The sequence below is a fragment of the Aethalodelphis obliquidens genome, unplaced genomic scaffold (genome assembly GCF_003676395.1).
Source record: "Aethalodelphis obliquidens isolate GAN/ISIS:26980383/991018 unplaced genomic scaffold, ASM367639v1 scaffold5, whole genome shotgun sequence".
NCBI classification, from domain to species: domain Eukaryota; kingdom Metazoa; phylum Chordata; class Mammalia; order Artiodactyla; family Delphinidae; genus Aethalodelphis; species Aethalodelphis obliquidens.
This window is the reverse complement of record NW_020837949.1, coordinates 46,166,350-46,192,864: the sequence shown is the minus strand read 5'-3', so window position 1 is coordinate 46,192,864 and position 26,515 is coordinate 46,166,350. Positions and strand designations below refer to the sequence as shown.

Below are 26,515 nucleotides of genomic sequence, written 5' to 3'. Positions count from 1 at the left end.
TATGTCCTTAGATGTCCTTTTGTACAAAACCAATTAAGCTGTAGTCTCCTTAGCCATGAAGTTATTCGCTCTTTCCTACCTCACAGGAGAGGACTGAAGGATACCGTACTAATATCAGGTGAGGGAGAGCCCTCTGGTGGAAGATCATCAGGGCAGACAGTGGCACAGGAAAAAAAGCAGAGAAGTCAAAGAAGGAATGTTAAATTTAGTCCAGCGAGTTGAACTGCAAAACATAAACATGACGGGACTTGCCATATCCTCCTGCTGATTTGGAAGATATTTATCAACAAGTCTGTCATGTGGAATTGTCAGGAATGTATCGAGGCTTGTGCCAAGTAGGAACTCAAATTAAAATCATTATTCCAAGGATACACAATGTTCTTCATAGCCCTCACCTAAAAAGCTTGGGATGGACGAGGTCAGGGAGTGGGGCGGTGCGTTTTGGTAATAAATTTAAAAATCTAAAGTAGATGAGACGAACACCACCACCCCTACTCAGGGGTTGTTAGAGATAGGGTTCCAGTTGCTTCTTTAAACAGAAGAATGCAATTCATTGTGTTGTTTTTCTTGTAACTAGGAAGAAAATTACAAAGCACTTTCACCCCCTAATCCCTGACCGTAATACATGCCTGAGATTATAATGCCACATTTTTACAAAAATGTTCATAGTCTCTTGGCTAGGGTCATGGTATTTCTGTTGGCCCTTTATTCTTATTACTAATTGTTTGTAAATATGAGAGGAGACTTTAAAAATCTTAAAATTTTGCAGTTTAAAATGACTTACTGGCTAATTGTTTATAGAGAGAGATTTAAAAAATCATATTGTGTGGAAAATACCCCGCTGTACATGTCCTAAAAAACATATATCGTTAGGGTTGGGGCCCCTGGCTTATAGCGCTGTTATTGACCATCATCTGTGAGCCCCTCTCAAGGGGTCAAAAGCATGTTTCCAGGCAACAAGAAACTCACCTTGAAGCTTATACCCTACAAAACCTGTGTAAGATGCATCACCAGTGCTGTAGAGTCGGCCGGTGAAAATGTGGACCCAGCACCTTTTAGCTAAAACCACAATTGCCTTCATTTCCAGTCTGTGACACTGGAGAGTCTCTGACTGTCTAGTTGGCAAACCTGGTTTGTCCTTTTCTGACAAATGGCCGTATGGAGAAAATGGCTATAGCAAGAGCTTGTAAATCCTATCTGTCCTTCAAGGACCATCTAAGTAAGGTCTCCTGTCTTCCTTGCAGCCTGAACTCTCGGGGTCTTCCTCTCTGTGAGACTCACATGGGCGCTCAGTCACATGCTGCGTTGTATGGTGGCTTAACTCCTTGCACGGATGTCCTGTCTCCCTGGTAGATGCATATGCCCTTGAGGGCAAGGCCAGTGTATCCTGGGTCTAGTCATTCATACTCATTCATTCATTCAGTCATTCATTCATCCAATAAATAGCTTTTGAGACTATCTGGGGCCAAGTTTTACTCTCTGGAGATGTACTGGTGAACAAAACGAACAAGATCTCTTTCCTGCCTATGGGAGTGGTGAACCTTCAACTCATACCCACAACTGGAAATTTTCCACAAGGAAAGATAAATATAAATATATACACCGTGATAAAACTTACAGAGGAGAAAAGAATATAGTGCCATAAGAGAGAACCCTGGCCTTATTTATGTTGGGGGTCAGAAAACACCACCGAAGTGGAAATGTTTGAGATGAAAACCAAAGACATGGTATTCCCCATGTACTAAAAAGTACTTCTTACTTCGAGAAATGTTTAATCGGCTCTCAGGTCACGTGGTATAATACTACTAACTGCAGAGGGTCCTCCTGGCTGTGTCCTCCAGTGCAACCACACCCTTCCCTTATTTGCCACCAACCAGTGTATGTTCTTTCTGGTGCTCCCTAGTTCTAATAGCCCATGGAGACCCTGCCGTGTCAGCACAAGCTATAGTGGAAGTGAAACAGCTGGACCTCGGTGCTACTTGCAGAGATAGGACAAAGGTTCTTCTCGTGAACATATTTACAAAGCATTTTAGCAGTCTAGAGAACAATTATGCTAACCACAGCACCGTGCCCTTGATGGCTGTAATGCTTCAAGATAAAAAGCACGTGGCCTTTGGAATTCAGCAGATCTGGGTTTGAAGCTAGCCCTGTGACCTTGAAGAGACTTCATAGTCTGTTTTCTCATCTGTAAAATGAGGGCAAACTCACTTGAAACTCACAAGGTTTTGTGAGGATTAACATAACGCACCCAGACACAGAAGAGAAGGCAGTCGCTAAACCTTCATTGCAATCCCCTGTACTTCTTTCTTTCTGGATTTGGTCTGGGAGGGACCTGGGGACACCAGCAGCGTAATTATTCAGAACCTGGAAGCTGGAGTCAGGAACACACAGACAGAAGCCCAGATAAGTGGGTGGGGCCCACGTAGGAGGAGAAAGAGGGGCTTTGCATTAGGGCTTCTTAAGACTTTTGGGAGTTTGATCACAAGAAAGAGTCCATTCTAGGTCCCCCAGGAGAGGGATGTGAGCAGGGCAGGAGGTAAGTTTCCCTCAAAACCTGAGACCCATAGGTAACTGCATTGGTGAGATGGGCCTTGGGAGTGGTGCAGGGGAGGGCAAACAGGAAAGTATGGGAGGAGAAACTTACCTCTAATAGGACATGCGGCTTGTCTGCAAATGTCTGCAAATGTTATGATTATAATCAGATCCCTCTTAATCCTTTACAGGTAAGTACAGATGCTTCCAGCTTGAGAAAGACAGATCCCAAAGGTCGGAGTGCACTGTTGGCTGATATCCAGCAAGGAACTCGCCTACGAAAAGTCACGCAGATCAATGACCGCAGTGCCCCGCAAATCGAGAGTAAGTGAGCACGTGGGCCAGGGCGGCTGAGAGCCAAGGGCAGGCCATGGGAGGCTCAGCCAGACACGCCTGGCTTGCTCAGGGCAGGAGCCACAAATGCTACCCAGGACACACATCAGGCCATCTCAGACCTGCTCAGTGTACAATTCACATGGGCGAGAGAATCAGAGCTACCCTTCCAGGTCTGCAGAGGGTGTATAGCATGTCTACCATCACTTTTCAAATGCTTAAAAAAAAACCTTCACGGTAAGATAATTTTTTAGTTGTGATAAAATACACATAATATAAAACTCACCATTTTAACCATTTTAAAGTGTCCAATTCAGTGGCATTTATCCATATATATTCAGAATGTTGTCGCATCCATCACCCCTGTCTAGTTCCAGAACATTTCCACCACCCCAAAAGGAAACCCATACCTATTAGCAATCCCTCCCTAGTCCCTCTATCTCCCCGAATCCCTGGCAACCACTAAGTCTACTTTTTGTCACTGTGGATTTGCCGCTTCTGCATATTTCTTACAAATGGAATCTTATGATACGTGGCCTTTTGTGACTGGCTCCTTTTACTTCCCATAATGTTTTCAAAGCTCATCCACGCTATAGAATGTATCAGTACTTTACTCCTTTTTATTGTTGAAGAAGAGTTGGTTGTATGGATGTACCACTTTGTGTTTATCCACCGTGAGACAACATTTAAAGATCATTTACCCTGTGTCAACATAGTCCTCAAACTGAATGAGAGAAAAATTCAAGTCTCAACATTAACAAATGCACACAGATGTCCACAGAGACTGGCAAAGTTTTTGTTTTTCACAAGGAAAAATATTTCTGCTGAATTCTCTCACAGGATCATATGACTGTATGTTTCTGTGACTTCTAGAGTATGATGGTGTAAAAGGAGCCCTGTGCCTGGGTCAGATGACCGTGTTGAGTTCTGATTCTGCTACTGGGCAAATCAGGGAAGCTCTCTGAGGCTCAGTTTGCTCATCTGCAAAATGGGGAGATAATAATACCTGCTCTCTTTTTTTGTCAAGATTGTTGAAGGCTGAAATAATATATGCGGAAATATTTTTCAATGTAAGGTAGATGGTAATTCTCAAAGATAGTCCTAAGATATAATTGTATCTAATATCTGTAATTATATATGTTAATGCACATGGATAGACAAATTATTTTAAGACATATTTTCAACATTGATTATAATAAAAATTAGTTTCTGGCTAGACCCACTATCTAATTAGTTAAGCCCAATTAACAGATAAATCCATTTTATTGGAACACTCATTTCTTTATCATTCTAGTGAAGAGGTAATGTATAATATTAATACTTGGAATAATCTGGCCACATTCATCCACGAGTGGGCACTGTGCCCTGATTTCTCTGTACATATTAGCTTCAGGCTGTGAACATTTTCTGCCAGGAATTCTTGTAAGCTGTCTTCTCATTTTATGTAATCACATACATCTGGAAGGCTGGAATTAGTGACACCTCTCCTCAGGGGCTCATGAGCTTTCTCTTCCATAGAAAAAGAACCGGTGCAGGGAAGAACATGGGGCGCGGGGAGTGGGAGCTGGGGTAACAGAGAAGGAAAATGCCAAAGCAGAAATCACTGCAGACCTTCACTTCCTGCTTGCAAGTCCTGGGCCAGGCTCTGTGGACAAGAAGTTAAAATTACTGCCTGAATGAAATCTCTGGGTTTTCTTGGTCTAGTCCTCCCACGAAAGCAGTCAAGTGAAAATGGGGTCAGCTCTATACATACAGTGCCTGGGTTTTCTAATTTGAAAGGTACTACCAGTTCCCCCATTGGCATCTACTAAATGGCAGTATAAGGATGCTTTTTTTTTTTTTTTTATCCCTTTTCAGAGTGGTCACTACTGATGGTTCTTTGGTAGCTTGGAGAGGGTGGCAGACAGGCCTGGGCACATGAGTCTATAGGGTATCAAGGCAGGGGGTTCTTGAGAAAGGTACTGGGTAGAAGGGTAACACTGGTGGTGAGAACAGGACGGCTGCCATAGGCAGTGTTAGACCACAGTCGGGGTGAGAGTTGGCCACTCAGCTCTGCTCACAGGTCCTCATCTACTCGCCTCTTCTCTCTAAAGGTTCTAAAGGAACCAACAAAGAAGGAGGAGGTCCTGCAAACTCTCGAGGCGGGAGCACGCCCCCAGCCCTGGGAGATCTGTTTGCTGGTGGCTTTCCAGTGTTACGACCAGCAGGCCAGAGGGATGCAGCAGGTAAGGAAGAGTTCAGACTGGCTACCCTGTGACCCTTGTCTCCTTACCTTGTAGAACCAACAGGACAATCCTCACCTGCCAGTAAGGGACATGTTGAGAGTGAACAGTTATATGGTAGGAGATCACATATTTGGAAGCCTGAGCACTGGAAGTTTCCAAAACACAGAATTGTTTTTAAGGGATCTTTGAAATCCTCATCCTGTTTAAATCATCCCACTGTAATCACTGAAGAATGAGTTGCCATAGTGTAGAGTCTTTAGTCTTTAGATTGTGGCCCACACTGCAAAGTATGGATGTAAATCACAATAGAAGATCTTAGTGACATCACTGTGGACTCGCTGGCAATGCTGAGTTGTGATGGTTCTCCAGCATTGTATCTGTTAGGTGTTGCTGTGTAACAAACCCTAAACCTGAGGGGCTTTGAATAACCATTTATTTAGCTTACAGCTTGGTGGGTTGGCAATTAGGGTGGCCTCAGCTGGGCCCCAGCTAGCATCTACAGGTTGCGTCAGTGGCTTTGCTAATCATATATTTCTTATGTCTCTGGTGCCCCTGCTGGGACAACTGGCCTGACTGATCCCTCTGGTCTCTCAGGATCTAGCAGACTGTTTAGGTTTGTCTTCATGGTGATGGCAGGATGGAGAGGACAGAGTATGTAAAGCCTCTTGAGGCTTAGTCTTTTTTTTTTTTTAATAAATTTATTTATTTTATTTATTTATTTTTGGTTGTGTTGGGTCGTCCTTGCTGTGCACAGGCTTCCTCTATTTGCGGCGAACCGGGGCTGCTCTTCATCGTGGTGCGCGGGCTTCTCATTGCGGTGGCTTCTCTTGTTGTGGAGCACGGGCTCTAGGCACGCGGGCTTCAGTAGTTGGGGCATACGGGCTCAGTAGCTGTGGCTTGCGGGCTCTAGAGCACAGGCTCAGTAGTTGTGGCGCATGGGCTTAGTTGCTCCGTAGCATGTGGGATCTTCCCGGACCAGGGCTCGAACCCATGTCCCCTGCATTGGCAGGCAGATTCTTAACCACTGCGCTACCAGGGAAGTCCTGGCTTAGTCTTGGAACTGGCAAAGCATCACTTCCTACCACAGCCTGTCGCCTGAAGCAAGTCGCAGGCCAGCTCAGAGACAAGGGTGAGCAAGAGACTTCAACTCTGATGAAAGGAACGGCAAAATCACATTTCCAAGACTGTGGAATCAGGAATGCGTGGTTAATTGAGACCATTTTTGCAACCAGTCTACCACAGTCATTTGTGTTTTAACAGGTACCAGATGTTTTGAAAGCACTGAATTAAAATCGGGCAAATATATAATTATTATGTGCAAAAAAAAAGTGTTTTTCCTATTACTGTGCTCTTTAGTCAGAAAGACATAACAAAATCCAAGAATTTCATTTGTCTAGGGACTATCAAGCCCCAAACATTCCTGGTCTAGAGTCTTCTACCATGTGACTTCATTAACCTCTTCAATGGCCTCTGTGGCTGTTAGATGTTCCAGGGTGCATTTGCTGCCGTCACTTACTGATAAAGTCCAGTTTGAACCTTCGGAGCCATTTCATTTCCTCATCTTTGCTGAGACTTTGGCAGATAAGAAGGTGCTGAAGTCCTCCTGAATAAAGAGAGCTGGCATTCCTCAGTGCCCGCTTCTTTTTCAAGATTCCTGAGTTGGATCCAAAAAAAAGTCCTCTGGGGTATAAAACTTCCACTGGTCTCTCTTCACACAAATAAAGATAGGAGAAATAACCGCCGGTGAGCTTCTAACAGGGACCAGCCAAAGGAAGTCAGCAGTGTTCTAACTTGTCTCCAATAGGACGCAAGTGCCAGATGTTTGAGCCACTAGGTGAAAGACAAGAATTGACCTTTTTGGAGGCAACAAAGTCCATAATGAAGTGACTAATTATGCCTGTTCCAGGATGGAAACTCAAGGACAAGCCAATAGGTAGATACATGGGCTGGGTGCCATGTCAGAGTAAGACAGACCATGGCTCTCCTCTCTCAGAACTCTCCTATTGACCCCTTTGTCATTCAGAGAAAAGGACTTCGGCCCTTGCTGCCTGTCTCATCTTCTTTGCTACCACCCTCCTTGCTGTTCTTGCACATACCAGGCATGCTGCTACCACAGGGCCTTTGCACTGACCGCTCCTATGGCCTGAAACACTCTTCCTAAGGTGTCCACGTGGCCCAGTCTCCCTTCCTTCAAGTCTCTGCTCAAGTGGCAGCTGATCAACCTATGAGGGAGGCTTTTACTCATCATCTCATATATTGATAAAATGAGTCCCACCCTCTCATTCTATATTCCCTCTACCTTGATTTATGTTTCTTATATTATCACCATCTGACATATTATTTATTAACTGGTTTCTTTCTTTATTTTCTGTCTTCTCCCTCTAAATGTAAGCTCCATGAAGGCAGGAGCTGTGCTGTGTTCACTGCCTTACAAAGGCCTGGTGCGTAGTGGGTGCCCAGTAAGTATTTGTTGAGTGGAATGTGTGAGTGGGTAGTGTGGTTACTTAGAGCCATCAGGCCCAGAAATCAGTGTCTAGTGCTCACAATACTTTTAGCGGCCCATGAAAATGTTTGAATTTCTTTTAAAATTTAAAAAACGTGAACTTTTAGGGTCAAAGATTATATTTGTCTTTATACCAAAGCAGTCAGGAAACATAATTTTAAAAACATGTTTTAAGGAGGAAGGGGCCCACAGAGGCAAAAGCGCCCAGGGTCTTCGAAAGTCATAATGTGGCCCTGGCTTAGAGCTCCGAGGGAGGGATCGTTAAAATAAGATATGATGAGTAAACATCACTGGCTTGTATAGAATGTGTAATGAGACTTCCATGCAATCCAAGTTCTCTTGGAAACATAGACAGATGGAAAGAGGAAGCCATAGTTCATCTTTTGATAAACCCCAGGCTCTAAAAGCTGATTCCTTTCACATTAGTGAAGCCCCCTTGATGCTCTTGAGCTGGTCTTTCCCTACCCACTTCATGGTCTCCTCTTGTGTTTCTAATTGGATTTCTAGGGCTAGCATTCATGTTCTGAAGGAAAGCCTCCTTCCTTCCTTCCCTCGGTGCTTGCTCCCTCTTGGAGCCCTCTGTGCTGCCTGGTTTCCTCACCTGCACTGATGCTGATTCCCGTGGGTCTCACCTTCAATTCGTGCTGCCCAGCTCTCTGCATCGTCCTGGAATGGGCAGGAACATAAGCTGGGCAAGGTTTTGTGCTATCCTTGTTTCTGCTGCTCACATGATGATAAAAAAAAAAATGGCTTTTCCCATTTCTCATTAGGTTGGCCACTTAAAAGGTTTTGGAATCTCGGATACGTGGTGTTCCCAGACACTTAAGGGGTTGATTCTGTTCCTCAAGCTTGTTATCCCTTTAAAGTTCATCTGGCAGATGGGCACAGAGGGAGGCCTTGCCTTGTTTAGAGAGCAGTCTGGATCCTCCGTCTTCTTCTCTGTGTACTATGGAAACAGGTTTGAGACCTTGGATGCAGGAATCCCTGAGGCTGACGCCTATGTAAAATGTCTCACGTTGGAGTTGCAGGTGGTAGATCCTGTCCCTGGAAAGGACAGGTGGGGACCTTCCACCCCTGGTCATGGTCAGTCAGCCATTCTGGAAATGCCCGCCTTAGACCTCCAGTGGCACCAAGTCCGCCAGGGTGGATGCATAGGTGCAAAGACATTATCTCCTCCACGACCACCTCAAAGAAAATTGCAACAGAGAATAATGACACCACCACCCTGCCTCAAGAACAGCGTTCCACAGTTGAGACTCGTCCTGAGGCGTGTTGTCCAGGTGGCTGTCACATCATAGCCAGAGGAGGGTCATCTGTTTGGAAAGCCAGATACCGCGGTCCTGCTCACTTAGTTTCAGCCCCAGGATCGCCTCTTCTACATCTTGCCTTGATTGGCCTGACTTGCGGCGTCAAGTACTTTTAGGCATGATTTAGCACCTGATTGGGGAAACACACTGGAGACTCATGGGCTGAAAAGCTCAGAACCATCAACAGCTGCTGGCGTTATAATCTGACATGAAAGCTGTGTTTCCTATTCTGCGGCACCAGGAAGTTGGAGGTGTGAGAAGCAAACATTTTTTTCAAGTGTTTTCCACATGTATTCATGGAGATTATAAAATATAGGGGTGCTGGAATAGGAAACATGTATTCTCCAAAATTCCTTTTAGGAAGAGCAGTGTATTTATTCAGAAGAAATGTCTTAATATGCCTCCTGAGTGGAGGGTGATACTCCAAGGACATATTTAAGCGACTGCAGAACTTCTGTGCAGTAAACAGGGAGAGGAACTTTTTTTCTCCTCAGAGCGACAGAGGGGAAATAAGGGTAAGAAGTGGCAGTTGGGTGAAAAGGTGTGCAAAGAGTGAGGAGGCCCCAACAGGGGAGCACCCTCCACGCCAGTCGCCCATAATGTCCACCAAACACAAATGCTTACTGTGAGCAAGTCGTTGTTGCTGTTGAGTTCAAGAGGCATTGGATTTCAGGTTGGAGTTGATGTGGTAAAGGATCTATGGGGTGAGGAAGCCAGGTGACCAGGAGACAGAGAGCCCCTTAGAAATGGGCACAAGTCTTTGGGAAAGGGAGCTGTGAACTTCCAGAGTGCATGGAACTGGAAGGTTCAAGGTCATTGGACCTGGATCCCCAAGGCAGGGTGTCTTCCCACTGACTTCCAAATCACCTCGTCCATTCAGGGAACCTTGAATCTTCTGCTCTCGATGCAGAAACAAAGTCCTTGTTCACAAAGCGCTGGGAGTGGGGAAAACCTCCCTCGTCAGGAGGTTTTGGGTGGTACACCCGCAGATGTGGGCTGACTGGCCTAGTGGGTAACAGGGGACGAGTGTGCCGGCGGCCTTGAGATGAGGAAGAGTGAAGGAGGTCGGGGCAGTCCTGTGTCCTGGGCTGGGGGCATGGAGCCCTGGGCAGATGACAGTGGAGGTAGAATGGAACAGGAAGGCTGGCGCCACACAGCAGACAACCTGGTGGCTTGAGCTGGGCTTCTCTGGCAGGAGGCGGACAGCGCGTTGATTCTGGCAAGGACCTGGGGCTGGTCCAGCTGGCCCTCTTGTGTGATAGCTGCGCATCTGAGGCCTCCACTGGACCCTCTGGAAGAGAGCATCCACCAGGCGGTTCACCGACGTGCTGGACAGCGTCCGTCACTGCCGCCCACACCCTTGCGTTTCTCCCAATTCTACCCACTGAGCTAACTCAGAACTCCTTTCACTTTCAGGCGGCAAGACAGGGCAGGGCCCTGGCTCCCGAGCGCCTTCTCCGCGGCTTCCCACCAAAACTATCAGCGGCCCGTTCAACCCCCCTGCATCTCCCAGGCTAGGCGACGCCTCCGAGGCGCATGGCGTGGCCGGGACGGTCCTTCCTCGCCCCAGCATGCCCGCCCCACCTCCCCCGCCCTTACCCCCGGCCCTGCCCCCGCCCTTACCCCCGGCCCTGCCCCCGTCCTCCCCCGCCAAAGCCCCGCTGGTGTCCCCACCTGGCCCACCGACCAAGGGGAGCGCTCCGGTGCTCGCACCCCCTCCGCCCTGTGCACCGCCGCCTCCACCCCCGCCGCCCCCGCCCTTGGCTCCCAGTGACAAGGCGGTGAGGCCTCAGCTAGCCCGCTTGCACCTACCGCCCGTCCCGCCCCCGCTGCCTCTACTCCCACCTTGCGGGTACCCTGGGCTCAGTGCGGACGCTGCCAGCCCTGCCCAAGATGTGCCGGAGCCTCCAGCCCCTCCGCTCCCGCCGCCCCCACCGCCCCCGCTCCCCACTTACGCCCCACGCACCCCCAGAGCCTCTCTGCCTGCGCCCCCTTTGCCAGGCGCTAACGACAGCGGTGAAGTCCCACCCCCACGGCCCCCCAAGTCCCCATGCTTCCAGGCTCAGCCCCCCGAGCCCAGCGCGCAGGCCTTGCCGGCGCCACCTGCCCTTCCGGGGTCTCAGACGTTCCCGCAGAAGAAGAGGCCCGGCCGAAGCCCCGGTAAGCACCCCTGTTCTTGTCTGGGGGGGCCGTACCACAGGATCATCTGGCTGTTGGGAGGTGCTAGGGACACAGCCAGAGGCCTGCTACTGTGGGCCACTTGGGAGCACCTCGGGATGTCTTACTCTTGGGATTTTGTTTTAGAACACACCTGTTCAGTGCCCCTGTGGAGCACAATGAAAACGTGTTGTGTGGGACTTTATGCTGGAGGTATTCAGGTTAGAGACAAGAAACCAAGGGTGAGGGAGGTCGCAAGACTTGTCCGAGATCGTGCAGACAACACGCCGGGGCTTTTGGCCTTCATCACCTTGCCATTACTAGCTGTGTGACCCAGGGCAATCACTTAGCCTCTCTGTGCTTCCTTCTCACCTGTGAAATGGGGATAGCAATGGTTCCCCCTCATGCGGTTGTTGGAACAGTGAGCTCCAGAGAAGGGTTATTTATTTTTACTATCACCATTCAGACTTCAAATCTACTCCCAGGGGTCAAGGTGTCTGTGGGTGCAGTTGTTTCCAGAACCCGCTCCCCTGTTTATTTTTTGCCTAAGTTATTATAGTCTGGCACCTGGCCAGAATCTTCACTGGCCCTCAGCAAATTAGCTTAGCATTTTGCCATATTTTTGGCAGGTTCTCCAGCTGACTCAGGAAAACGGAGGGTCCATGTTTTCAGCCAAACATTAAAAATAATCCCTTCACGTATTCAGCAGAGATCATTCTGGATTGAATATACAGGCCCTATGACTGTGATTTCCATGAAGTGATGAGGCTTCGATCACCTTTGGTGTCCTTCTAAATGGAAAGCACGCTACACATCCACACACACCCGTGTACACACACACACACACTCATAAACATATGCACACACTCAAGAACACCCACATCCACACACACAGCCCAACACACATCCACAGTTATACATACACACACATACTCTTTGGTTTTTCAGAAAATCTTTTGATGTAGAAAGTTTCTTAAATGTATGCCCTTGAATTAAAAATAATACAAGCTCATTGTAGAGAAAATAGAAAAAAATTGAAATCATGCATAATAACATCACTCAGAAATAAAAACTGTCATATTTGGGTATGTTTCCTTTCTCTTTTTTCTGAATATATCTACATATTTACAGGGTTAATATTAATACTATTTTGTATATACTACTTTCTATTCTGTTTTTATTTAGTATTATATTAAAAGCAATTTTGAATACACAACTATATATAAAATAGATAATCAACAAGGATCTACTGTATAGCACAAGGAACTCTACTCAATATTCTGTAATAACCTATATGGGAAATCTGAAAAAGAAGGGATATATGTAAATGTATAACTGAATCACTGTGCTGTACACCTGAAACTAACACAACATTGTAAATCAACTATAATATAAAATAAAAATTAAATTAAAAAAAGCAATTTTGATATAATTAGATATTTGTCAAATTGTTAAATGTATCTATAAGCATATTAATGTGATCATTGATATATGCCATATTTCCAGCATTAGATATTTAAGTTGATGCCATTTTTTGTTATTATGAATAATATTGCAGGAAATACATTTATAGCAATTGTAGTCTACATTTTGGATTATTTTTTTTAAAGACAGGTTCCTGCAAGGGAATTCCTGATACAAAAAGCAAGAATATTTTTAAGGCTTTTGGTCACAAGAGATAAGGTTTTAGTCATTCTCTTTTCAGCTGACTAATCACCATAAGGTCCAGCATTAGTACTCATGAGCCCCTTCTGACGCTTGTGATTCTTAAATGTTCAAGATGTGGTGAAAAAAACCAATGCTTTAGATTCAGAGAGATCTGAATTCAAATCCTGCCTTCCCACCCACTCCTGTGTAACCTTAGGCCAGTCTTTTTTAATGCCCTTAAACCTTGCTTTTTTCTAATTTGACAAATGGAAATAATAACAGTAAAACACCTTTCACATAGGACTGTTATGAACACTAAGTGAGGAAGTGTGCCTGAAGTGCTTTGCAAGGAGCCGGGGCTCAGCAGCGTGATTTCCTTTCCTTCCCTCTAACCAAGTGCAGGGGCAGCTTTTCACCCAGAAGAGGGGTCAGCAGCCCCTTAGCCTCTTTAGTCTGCTTGTGGGAGCAAGTAAATCCTAGTGGATTCTGGTACAGAGGAAGGGAAGACCAGCAAGGGAAAGGAAGGGGACTGGGAAAGGAGAAAGGCAGAGAGTGGAGCTGAGAGGGGAGGTGCTCTGATGGCCTTTGGGGAGGAGAGCAGCTGCGGCGGCCGGGTGCCTTTGCAGGCTCCAGAGCTGCACGGCCGAGGCCAGGAGTGGATGCTCATCTGGCCCCTTTCACTGCGTCTTTGGACGTGAAACTTGGTTTTCCGTGAACAACATGAGGGTAATTTCTGCTTCAGGCCAACTGCAAGGAAGAGTAAGAGGTTGCAATTGTGAACATCTTGGCACAGATGATAAAGGAGCCGTTGTCATCACTTCGAGAGTGAAGTGAAGAGTCAAGGACCTGGGTTGATGTGCCAAGGCAGCGGGTTATTAATTGCCAAGTGGGTCATACAAAAAAGTCTTGGCAAAGGAGAGTGAGCCTCCCGCAGAGGTCATCAGGGAAGAATTGATGAAGTAGATGAGATCTGAGTTGGGCCCTGGTGGGCAGGTAGGGTTTAGATTGACTGGAAGGAGAAACGAGGGTCTGCAGGGCAGGGGAACAGCGTGAGCGGACCCAGGGGCAGGAGCAAGCCCCCGACAGCTTGTTCATCTAGCCCCGCTCTGAGCCTCACCTGCACACAGTCCTTCCCTTGCGTAGGACTCTGCAGTGGGTCCACTTCTTTGGGCTGTACCATCTGATGATGAGGGTTGATATTATCACAGCAGCTAATATTTATTGAATGCTTACTACATGCCCCTTGAATTTTTTTCTTTTTTTATTGGAGTATAGTTGCTTTATAATAATGTGTTAGTTTATACTGTACAGTAAAGTGAATCAGCTATACGTGTACATATATCCCCTCTTTTTTGGATTTCCTTCCCATTTAGTTCACCACAGAGCATCGAGTAGAGTTCCCTGTGCTATACAGTAGGTTCTCGTTAGTTATCTATTTTTACATGCGACTTGAATTAAATCAACTCGCTTAACCCTCTCAACAAACCCAGGAGGTATGTATATTATTATTCCCATTTTATAGATGAGGAGACTGAGGCACAAAGAGGTTGTGTTATTATCCCAGCAGGAGAACTGGGGTTCAGTCCCAAGCAGCTTGCCTCCAGAGGCTGCCTTTTTATCACCGTATCATATTATATCCAAAGATCTCAATAGCTCACCTCTCACAGAAGGTTATAGCATCCACCATGCCCTATCTGAAGGCCTGTATCTGAATACACTGTCCTCTTCTCTGTCAGCGACCAGTGGGGGAAAGCTGAACCCGCCCCCAGCACCCCCCGCGAGGTCACCCACCACGGAGCTTTCAAGCAGGAGCCAGCAGGCCCCAGCCTGGACCCTGACCCAGCAGCCTGGAGGTCAGCTGCGGAACGGAAGCCTGCACATCATTGGTGAGCAGGGCTGTCAGTGAGGAAATGGTTTCCCCTGGCTCAGGGATGGGGGGGTGGTCTCCCAGCCCACAGTGCCGTCATTTCAGGGTGCGTGCTTCACAAGAACAGGGGGCTCACTCTGGCACAGAACAACCTACAGGTTGTGTTAAATAAGGTTTCTCTTGAGGCTTTCTGGGAGGTTCCAGAACCCACTCTCCAACCTTCTTGAGATGGGAAAGTCATCTGGGGTCAGGTGTGACCAAAAGTCTTTGGATCCCTTTGTGGGCTGAGCTACTGTCACACACAAAGCCTAGATCACAAAGCAGGGACTCAACTCATGAAAGGGCCACGAGACCCCTCTCCTCTTGCCATCAGGAGCTCAGGGCAGAACCCATTTGCTTTAGGATGCCCAGGTCTCCAGATGCACACAGGCTGTGCTCCTTCCCACCAGCCAGGCTGAGGACTCCCGTTCTGTCCACCTCTCCCCGCCAGAGTCCTCCCCAGGGACACAAGAGGGGCTTCAGGCCACAGGGACTTTGCTGGTCCCTTGTTGCTGCCAGTTTCCCCACCTCTGACTCTGGACCCTGGATAGGCCTGTGGCACTTCTGCTCCCTTTAGAAGCTTCCTTAAGATGCTGGTTGAAGTAAGTTGAGGTGGATGATGGGGAGAGTCTATGATTTCACTTTTCCTGATTCCCCCTTGCCCCAGCTAAATAGTAAAAATTAAGAGGTGAATGGATGTCTTAGGGGGGAATAGCTCTGCCATTAAAATCTTGCACTGGGCAGGCAAACCTGTATGCTCCTGGCAATGACCAAAACTTGGGTCCTCACAGTAACCAGAATAATTTTGGCATTTCCGTGTGTGCAGATGACTTTGAGTCTAAATTCACGTTCCATTCTATGGAAGATTTTCCTCCTCCGGATGAGTATAAACCATGCCAGAAGATTTACCCCAGCAAGATCCCCAGAAGTAAGTACCACCTTGATAAGACTACTGGTTTTCCCTGACCCTCCAGAATTAGGTGCTTGGGTGCACTGTCTGGCCACAGGCTGTGTAAAGTGTGACATCAGGATCTCACTGTACTATTGCAGGGATGCAGTGATGTTCATACTTCTGGAAGTTTCAGAACATTTATTTGCCCTAATCTCCAAGGGTTCATTTAGAGGTTTTTTACAGAACACCAAGTTTAGTTATGTGGCATTGGATTTGGATGCCTAAATTTACCACTGGTCCCTCCCCTCCCTGGGGCTTTTGACTGGGGAGCTAAACGCCCCAAGACAAAGCAAAATGGGATTCAGGAGCTTTGCATTAATAGTTGGGGAAGAACCCCAAAACCCCCAATTCAAAACTCTGGCAGACTCTGAAATAGAGAATGCCTTAGGTCAGTGGTTCCTACTTTGGCAATGCATTAGAATGACCTAGACAGCTTTTAAAAATCTGAAGGCCAGGCTGCACCTAGCGCAGGTAAGTCAGAATATCCAGGGTAGGACACAGATGTCAGTATTTTTGAAAATTGCCACGTGATTCCAATGTCCATCTAAGGCTGAAAACCTCAGTCCAGTGAGAGCCTTCCTCCTCCCGATCTCATCGTGCGGCCAGGCCCCAAGAGAGGCCTTCACTTGGCTTACCTGCCCAGCCCTAAGAATCAAGGAAGGCTGGCCGGCTTGCCCTTCATGGCCCAACGGGCAGGGAGGCAGTACTTCAGGAGCACAGAAAGCAAAGAAAAGCACAGTAGGTGTTGACCACACAGCGATGCTGCCTGTTAACGTAATTCTTGTCCAGTGCTGATTCAATCCAAGTGGGCAGGAGCTGGTAAGAGGGAGGCAGAGCCAGCAACCTGGGGTGAGGGTCCAATGTGTTTTCCACCCCACAACCCGAGTAAGGCCCCCAGCCCCAGACATCTGCAGACCAGCATGGAAAATCATCAGTATCCAAGCTTAGCCCCAGACCGGGAACCTGGCTCTTTGACTGTCTCCTTTCAAAGGGGCCTTGGTGAAGTCCCTTCCCCAGGGTTCAGCTTCCTGCAGGGCAGACCAAGGAGCACCAGCCTGCTCTCTGCTCAGGTGAGAGGTCCTCTCGGGATCAGCCTGGGCAGAGCTTTCTCTGCGTGCCGGTGGATTGCACATTTAGAGAGAAGTGACTTGTATGTTTTTGTTTTGTTTTGTTTTGTTGCGGTACGCGGGCCTCTCACCGTTGTGGCCTCTCCCGTTGCGGAGCACAGGCTCTGGACGCGCAGGCTCAGCGGCCATGGCTCACGGGCCCAGCCGCTCCGCGGCATGTGGGATCTTCCCGGACCGGGGCACGAACCCGTGTCCCCTGCATCGGCAGGCGGACTCTCAGCCACTGCGCCACTAGGGAAGCCCACTTGTATGTTTTTTAATAATATGTAAATACAGTTGACCCTTGAACAATGCAGGGCTTCATAAGCATTGTTGGCCCTCCACATCCTTGGATGCGGAGGATTCCACCAACCACAGACTGTCGTACTGTAGTTTTACTACTGAAAAACATCCTTGTACAAGTGGACCCATGCAGTTCAAATCCATGTTGTTTCCGGGTCAACGGTACTCCTCTGAATTGAGAGAGACAGAGGAAGAGAGAGGAGCGGGATAAAGATTGATGAAGGGAAATCACCCCACGTGGGGTTTAAATAGACAGTGGAGACGTGATGGTGGAGGACACGGGTGCTGGGTCAGGCTCCCATTCTTGCTCAGTTCGAGCTCAGCAGATGGGCGTGAACTGCCCACTGTACACTTGGCACCATGCTGGCCCCAGAGACTACGAGGTATAAGCAACAAGGTCCCTACCACCAAGTCGCCAGCGTGCACACTCCCGAGATAGAAGTGTGAGATATTAACTGGATCACAACGGAGTGTCTTAATCACTGATTGTTTAAAGTGCAGGGGGCACCACAGCGGGCATGAGGGTGGAGGTGGAGACGGGACTTGAAGGCGTAGAGAGAGGTCACATTTCCACTGGGTGGAAAGGCTGAGCACGGCACACCCCCAGGAGAGAGGCACGATAGCGTTTGGGCCGTTTAAGAATGACAGGAAAGTCCTACGTGGTGTGTGAGGGCACACGGTGCCTGGAGAGGACCGCACCGGCTGCCAGAGATGTTAGGCTTCGCGGGGCAGAGGGTCAATAAATAATACTTCTTTTCCCATCATATGAAATGTTCACAGGTCAGACGGATGAAGATCTTAGTGTTTTTACTGGAAGAGCTTAGGTCACAGCAAACTCTAATACTGGGGGAGGTTTGCTGACTCCCCCAGGCCAGGGGATTTACAGGTGAGGAGACGTAGGCTAGCCTCCCCCTGCAGCCACAGAGCAGCCTCTCAGAGCTTTCCACGTGGCCAGGAGGGCAGGACGGAATAGTCCTTAATACACAGGCAGCCAGATTTCAAAGAGGGAACCTAGAAGGGGCCAGGCTGCACATGGCTAGTTCCCTCTGTTCAACTCACCAGAAAAAGAGGGCAGAGAGAGCCTAGGCGTGTTACCTACCCTACAGGAGGTGCCCACACATGAAGAGGACAAGGAGATATGTTCCCTCCTAATGTGAAGGATGTTTTATCCCTTCTAAGGGATATAAGCAGAACCTATAAGCAGAGCTGTCAGTGAAATACTAACCACCGCCAATACAGTAAGTGCTCCTGTCGTAGACCTGCTCAGATGTGCCTGGCATGGTCCTAGGTGCTTTGCAGACCTTATCATAAGTCCTTAATGTAGAAAGTTTTCACGTAGGGGAAAGGAGGTCCATACAGGCCAAGTGACTTGCCTAAGGCCTCACAGCAAGTTAGAGGCAGAGCCAGGAATTTCAGACCCAGGGGTGTCTGAGCCATGCAGCCATGGTGAACTCTGAGAAGGGATGTGGTTAGGTCTAGGTTGAGTCTGATAACTGGTGGTTTGATCAGAGGAGGTAGAGACCAAGGTCAGGAAACCTGTGGCTTTGAGAAGGGTCCATGCGAGGGAGGATGGATGGGGGTGAGGGTTGCCAGGGCTTGGGGATGCAGGCCATGAGAGGAACAAGAGAAGTAGAGGAGGAGCTGAGGGCCTCTGAGTACCAACCTGGGCCTGGATGGACGGTGCGGCACCAAGAAGAAGGAGCTGGAGAGGCGCAGGTTTCAGGAGGAGACAAAGTGATGGATCAGGGCGAGTGGAGGTGCCTGGAGGGCTGCAAGGGGGAGATGACCCGGGGCAGGTGGAACAGGGAGTACACAGGTCTGAGGCTGAGGGGTAAGGTCAGGAATGGGAACTAGCTCTGCGGGTCATCAGTTTGGAGCCTTACCCTAAACCAGGGCTCAGCAAACATTTTCTTTAAAGGGCCAGAGAGGACATGCTGAGGTTCTGCCTGCCATCTGGCCTCTGTCACAACTACTCAGCTCTGCTGTTTTGACATGAGAACAGCCACAGACAACACGTAAAGAAATGGGCATGGCTGTCTTCCAGTAAAACTTTATCTGTGAAAGCAGTTGCTGGCTGAATTTGGTCTGCTGGCTGTATTTTGCTGATCTCTGCCCTCAACCACTTCAGAAAAACAGAGTCTTAAAAATCTCTTTGTTATACAGCCTTTCTCAGTAATGTGCTGTGGAGTCCTTCAATCTTCAGACTCAGTAAAATCGAACTTACCTGCATTTGGAGCCCGTGGTGCCTAGCCTCATCTCTGAGAACAGAAGAAAAGCTTCACCCCATACAGCTCACCAGGAGGGCAGAGGCGGCAGTCTGTGCTGTGTTCCTCTGCTTTCAGAGAAATGTTCAAATCAGTGCCCACACCAAAATAAATAATCTCCTGAGGATCAAGAAGGAGCAGTTAAAAAAAAAAAAACGCAACGTACTAATGAATTGACATTCTACAGACCAGAAAGGGCATTTGCCATTTCAAAAAGAAGATATAGCTTTAGACTGATGTGGCATTGGTGGACATAAAATACTTCAGTAGCCTCCTAGCACAGTTAACTGAGCATGTTCCTGCCGTTCCTGCGAGCCGTGGGGGAGACGCTTGTTAATTATGTGGGTGTAGGTCATGCCTATCTGATGACATTTCTTCTCACAGTTTTTCTCTTGCATTCTGCCATTGACCTGTAACCCAAGGTTAGAGTTCTTCATGGTGTGGGAGACTGCGTTGCTTCCGTCAGATGAGGGTGTCCCTGTGCTCTTTTGTAGCAGTTCTGGAGCTCTGTCTCCGCCCGCTTGCCTGCTTTCTCTCTGTCCTTCTGAGACACACACACACGTGCGCGTGTGCGCACACACACACACACACACAGAGCACACACATACCCTAAGGCTTAGCTCTTCCGGCGCCATCCTCCCTGTCTCCACTCTGCAAGTATGAGCCATGCTCTTTCTTTGGTAGATGATTTTGTCCAATTTTTAAGTGTTTTTAAAAGGCACGGGTTCCTCAGTAAGTTAAACAGAATTACCGTATGACCTAGCAATTCCACTCCTGGGTGTATACCCCAAAGAATTGAAAACAGGTGTTCAAACAAGAGCTCGTAGACAAATATTCACAGCAGCACTATTCACAGTAGCCAAAAGGTGACCACCCAAATGCCCATCAGCTAGTAAATGGATAAACAAAATGTGGTGTCGTCGTGCAATGGAATATTATTGGACAGTAAGAAGGAATGAAGCAGTGGTATGTGCTACAACATGGATGAACCTTGGAAACATTATGCTAAACGAAAGAAGCCAGACATAAAGCCCACGTTAAGACTCCATTGATATGAAATATCTAAAATAGGCAAATTCAAAGACACAGAAAGTGAATTTAGCAGTTGCCAAGGGCAGGGGAGTATGGAGAATGGGGAGTGACTGCTAATGAGTCCTCTTGGGCTGATGAAAATGTTCTGCAACTAGATAGTGGTGACGGTTACACAACAACGGGAATGTACGAAGTGTCATTAATGGTAAATTGTATATTATATGTACTTTACCACAATGAAAAGAAAGTGAAAAAACCCTATCGCTAAGAATCTTTGGGAAAAATGCATAGCTCACAAATATTCATTAACACAATGATGGTAGAAAGAGTGAAGTCATCCTCATATGGACAGATATTTATTGAGGCCCTCAGCTCTGGAGAGATTTAGACAAATGATCCCCCTGACTTACCCTTGAGAGATTCACACACTGGTGAAGGAAGGGAGGAGAGAAAGACACCCGAACATAACATTTCAGTCTGGTGTTCCCGGCAAAACCATCCTCATCACGATCAGTTCAGTGGGAAAGTGGGTGATTAAAAATTTGACCGTTTTCATCCCAACTCCTTTTTTCTTTACTTTTAATTGTGGTTAAAAAAGAACATAACATGGGGACTTCCCTGGTGGTACAGTGGTTAAGAATCCGCCTGCCAATGCAGGGGACACAGGTTTGAGCCCTGGTCCGGGAAGATCCCACATGCTGCAGAGCAACTAAGCCCGTGCGCCACAACTACTGAGCCTGTGCTCTAGAGCCCACGAGCCACAACTACTGAAGCCCCATGCACCCTAGGGCCTGCGAGCCACAACTACTGAGACCATGTGCCACAACTATTGAAGCCCGTGTGCCTAGAGCTGGTGCTCTGCAACAAGAGAAGCCACTGCAATGAGAAGCCCGCGCACCGCAGTGAAGAATAGCTCCCACTCACCACAACTAGAGAAAACCCGCACGCAGCAACAAAGACCCAATGCAGCCAAAAAATATATATATTATATATATATATATGTATATACACACACACATAACATGAAACTGACCATCCTAACCATTTTTATGTGTACAGTTCAGTAGTGTGAAATGCATTTACATTGTTGTGCAACCAATTTCCAGAACTCTTTTCATCTCACAAAATTGAAACTCTGTACCCATTAAACAACTCCCCATTCTCCCCTCCCCCAACCCCCTGGTAACCACTGTTCTAGTTTCTAGCTCTGTGGCTCTATGAGTTTGACTACTCTTGGTATATAACTAGAATTGTGCTATACTTGACTTTTTTTTTAATTTTTTAAAAAAATTTATTTATATTTATTTATTTTTGGCTGTGTTGGGTCTTCGTTACTGCACGTGGGCTTTCTCTAGTTGCGGCGAGCAGGGACTACTCTTTGTTGAGGTGCGCAGACTTCTCATTGCGGTGGCTTCTCGTTTCGAAGCACGGGCTCTAGGCACGTGGGCTTCAGCAGTTGTGGCACGTGGGTTCAGTAGTTGTGGCTCTCAGGCTCTAGAGCGCAGGCTCAGTAGTTGTGGCGCATGGGCTTAGTTGCTCCACGGCATGTGGGATCTTCCTGGACCAGGGCTTGAACCCGTGTCCCCTGCATTGGCAGATGGATTCTTAACCACTGTACCACCAGGGAAGCCCTACTTGACTTTTTGAGACTGGCTTATTTCACTTAGCATAATGTCCTCAAGGTTCATCCATGTTGTAGCGTATGTCACAATTTCCTTCCTTTTTAAGGCTGAATAATATTCCGTTGTATGTATTTACCACATTTTGTTTATCTATTCATCCATCAATAGACACTTGGGTTGCTTCCATCTTTTGGCTGTTGTGAACAATGCTGCTATGTACATGAGTGTACCAATAACTGTTTGAGACCCTGCTTTCAATTCTTTTGTGTATACACCCAGAAGTGGAATTGCTGGATGATATGGTAATTCTATTTTTAATTTTTTGAGGAACCACCATACCGTTTTCCATTTTACATTCCTACCACCAGTACACAAGTGTTCCAGTTTCTCCACATCCTCTCCAACGCTTGTTATTTTCTGGTCTTGGTGCTTTGTTTTGTCTGTAGCCATCTTGATGGGTGTGAAGTGGTATCTCATTGTGGCCCAACTCCTTTTCTAAAATAGAGTTACTTTACACTTATAGCAAAACTGGCTACCATGACTTCCATTAGCAGAGAAACTTCTCCACCAGGCAGTGCAGTAACTTTAACAGTACAGGGTGGTTCACATCATAAAATCAAAGGATTAGATGTCCCCAGACTGAAAGAATCAGAAGACAAAGCCGGTGCCAGAGTCTTTCGCCTTTGTGGCGGGAGGGCAGTTGAGCAGTAAGGATCTCTGTCCTGGCTGACTTATCTTAGCCACGTCTGATTATTACTGGGGACTGCAGCCCTCCATAAGCTATCTTCCAGCATCCCACTCTCTTACCACCTCCTGTCTTTCCAGGTTACTCCTTTATTCCTCTGAACCTGCAAAGATACTGTAATATCTATAAGTAATATCTCCCTTGGGAATTCCCTGGTGGTCCAGTGGTTAGGACTCTGCACTTTCACTGCCAAGGGTGCAGGTTCAATACCAGGTCGGAGAACTAAGATCCTGCAAACCACATGGCACGGCCAAAAAAATTTTTTTTTAATCTTACCAGATATTTATATATATATAAAAAAATCTCCCTTGACCTCCCCTGGGCCATTTCTCTGCTCTTCTTACAGGCAACACCATCTCCTCTCCCCGTCTTCTCAGGCCTTCTCCCTTCACGCCATAGACGGAGCCCTTGGCAAGGCTACCAGTGGACCCGAACGTGGCCAAGTCCAGGGGTCAGAGGCGTCAGCTGCAGTCCATCACACCCTCCTCCTGAAGCGCTTCTCTGCTTAGATTTTCTGGCTGCCCCCTTTCTCCCCTCTCCTCCCACTGCAAGCCCACTGCTCCTCCATTTTTTTGTCATACCAAAAACCTTAGAATCGTATTTGGCTTCTTTTTTTCTCTTCTGCTCCCACATCTAATTTCCCAGTAAATTCTGGGACCTCCCCCTTGGAAATGCATCCCCAATCTGATCACGTGTCCTCTGTCACTCACCCCTGGCTGAAGCCACTGTCGTTTCTCTCCTGGATGCTGCAAGCACCTGCTAACTGGTGTCCCTGCTCCACACGGCAGCCCGAAGTGATTCCTCTAAAGCCCAGTCACGCTGCCCCTGCTTACAATCCTCCAGTGAATTCCCATCTCCCTCCAAGTCAATCAGAAATTCCTGTCATGGCTTCTAAGACCCACATGAACTGCCCATTGCCGCCACTCTCTCCATCGTCACTTCCCTCCAACAGCATGGACCACCTACAATGTGTAGAACGCTCCAAGCACACCCCCCATCTCTGGGCTCTTTGCACTTGCTCTTTACCACTCTTTACTTTACTTTACCACTGGCTCTTTACTTTACTTTACCACTGGCTCTTTACCACTTTCCTCAGGTAACCGCGAGACTTACCCCCTGCCTCCTTTAAGTCTTTTATTAAAATAGAGTTACTTTATACCTGTAGCACAACTAGCTACCATTATTCCCATTAGCAGAGAAACTTCTCCACCAAGCACTGCAGTAACTTTAACAGCTCTTGGAGGTTCATGCCGTAAAATCAAAGGATGAGATGTCCCAAGACTGAGAGAATCAGAAGACAACGCCAGTGCCAGGGTGTGTCTTTCCGCCCTTGTGGAGGGCAGTTAGGCAGTAAGGACCTCTGCCCTGGTGCACTTACCTTAGCCACGCCTGATTATTACCGGTGACTACACCCCTGCTTATGGCCTTCCCTGATGACCACTACAGATAAAGTAACAGCACTTCCTGTCCTATCACTTGTGCTCTCTTTATGCTGCCTTATTGTTTTCTTCAAGGCATCTATCACCTCCTGACATGTTATATATTTACCTGTCTTCCCCAGTACAGTATAAGGCCCTGGAGGGCAGAGACGGCATCCATTTTTATTCACTGGTCTACCATCAGCTCCTGGCCTGAGGCCAGGCACACAGACACTCAGTAACCACTTGTTGAATTAATAATTAACAATATCCACACATATCTACATTGCTAAACCATTTACAGAAGAAATTTGAAAACAGCACAAATATCCAACAATAAATAAATTAATTAGTGCAGAGCCACAGGATGGAATGTTCTGCATCTGTTATAATAGCGCTGTTGAATATTTAGTGACATGGGAAAATGCCAATGCTCCCATGAGAAAACAAAACAAAAAAACCTGGTATACTAAAATTACATTAAATAAAACCTAAATTTAATTTTAAAAAGAAGATATTTCATGAATTTATATGGAGAGGGAAAAGTGGACCAAATAAAGGAAAGAGAGAAGAGGCTAGAAATATATCCAGTACAGTGTTAAGAGTGGTTAGCCCTCAATGGTGGAATGCTGGGTGATTTTTATTTTCCTTATGCTTCACTATTTTGTCCAAGTGTTCTATAATAAATATATATTACTTTTAATAAGCGTTAAAACTAATTTTAAAATTCCAAATTATTGACAGAGAGACTATGATTAGCCCACCCCTGGTCTGAGTGCCCCGAGGTGTATAGGGTGACAATGTAAGTTCTCTACGAGGGGGACGTGGGTCCCTCAGGCCAACGTCAACTATGGCAGTGACAGCAAGGAAGGAGAGGAAAGGCCAGGTAAGCAATTTCTGAGGCGTAGCCCTGGCAGATACTAGAATTATCATTTCCAATGAAACCTGTCATTTCCTTTAGTTAGAGACCGTGAGAGGCTTCCAGCATTAGAACAGGGAAGGAAGGCCCTATGAGGTTTTCCAGCCCAGCTCCTTCAGGTCGGGCTGAAATAACCGAGGCAGAAGTAGGGTGATCTGCCTCTGGTCACAGCTGGTGGCAAAGCCGGGGCTTGAGGTGAGGTTCTTTGTTCCATGTCACCTAAGAGAACCCCAGGCTTGTTCTTTTTTTTTTTTATTTTTTTTTTATTTTTTTTTCAGATCCATGAACTTTATTTATTTATTTTTTTACATCTTTATTCGAGTATAATTGCTTTACAATGGTGTGTTAGTTTCTGCTTTATAACAAAGTGAATCAGTTACACATATACATATGTTCCCATATCTCTTCCCTCTTGCGTCTCCCTCCCTCCCACCCTCCCTATCCCACCCCTCTAGGTGGTCACAAAGCACTGAGCTGATCTCCCTGTGCTATGCAGCTGCTTCCCACTAGCTATCTATTTTACATTTGGTAGTGTATATATGTCCATGCCACTCTCTCGCTTTGTCACAGCTTACCCTTCATCCTCCCCATATCCTCAAGTCCATTCTCTAGTAGGTCTGTGTCTTTATTCCTGTCTTACCCCTAGGTTCTTCATGACATTTTTTTCCCCTTAAATTCCATATATATATATGTTAGCATACGGTATTTGTCTATCTCTTTCTGACTTACTTCACTCTGTATGACAGACTCTAGGTCCATCCACCTCATTACAAATAGCTCAATTTCATTTCCTTTTATGGCTGAGTAATATTCCATTGTATATATGTGCCACATCCTCTTTATCCATTCATCCGATGATGGACACTTAGGTTGTTTCCATCTCCAGGCTATTTTAAATAGAGCTGCAGTGAACATTTTGGTACATGACTCTTTTTGAATTATGGTTTTCTCAAGGTATATGCCCAGTAGTGGGATTGCTGGGTCATATGGTAGTTCTATTTGTAGCTTTTTAAGGAACCTCCATACTGTTCTCCATAGTGGCTCTACCAATTCACATTCCCACCAGCAGTGCAAGAGTGTTCCCTTTTCTCCACACCCTCTCCAGCATTTACTGTTTGTAGATTTTTTGATGATGGCCATTCTGACTGGTGTGAGATGATATCTCAATGTAGTTTTGATTTGCATTTCTCTAATGATTAGTGATGTTGAGCATCCTTTCATGTGTTTGTTGGCAGTCTGTATATCTTCTTTGGAGAAATACCTACTTAGGTCTTCTGTCCATTTTTGGATTGGGTTGTTTGTTTTTTTGTTATTGAGCTGCATGAGCTGCTTGTAAATTTTGGAGATTAATCCTTTGTCAGTTGCTTCATTTGCAGATATTTTCTCCCATTCTGAGGGTTGTCTTTTGGTCTTGTTTATGGTTTCCTTTGCTGTGCAAAAGCTTTGAAGTTTCATTAGGTCCCATTTGTTTATTTTTGTTTTTATTTCCATTTCTCTAGGAGGTGGGTCAAGAAGGATCTTGCTGTGATTTATGTCATAGAGTG

At 46.7% G+C, this 26,515-nt stretch overlaps 1 protein-coding gene across 3 annotated transcripts in view; it reads left to right on the top strand.

Moving 5' to 3' along the window:
• Window positions 1–26,515, top strand: part of WIPF3 (WAS/WASL interacting protein family member 3) — a 90,338-nt gene that overhangs the window by 54,748 nt on the left and 9,075 nt on the right. For 2 of the 3 annotated variants that reach the window (XM_027102292.1, XM_027102293.1), the window contains exons 3-7: window positions 2,724–2,856; window positions 4,959–5,090; window positions 10,317–11,060; window positions 14,441–14,590; window positions 15,437–15,538. In XM_027102292.1, the coding sequence (XP_026958093.1) occupies window positions 2,724–2,856; window positions 4,959–5,090; window positions 10,317–11,060; window positions 14,441–14,590; window positions 15,437–15,538 (1,261 nt within the window). Of the gene's footprint in view, window positions 1–2,723; window positions 2,857–4,958; window positions 5,091–10,316; window positions 11,061–14,077; window positions 14,118–14,440; window positions 14,591–15,436; window positions 15,545–26,515 lie in introns of those variants that run through there. The other variant, XM_027102295.1, reaches the window with a different exon arrangement.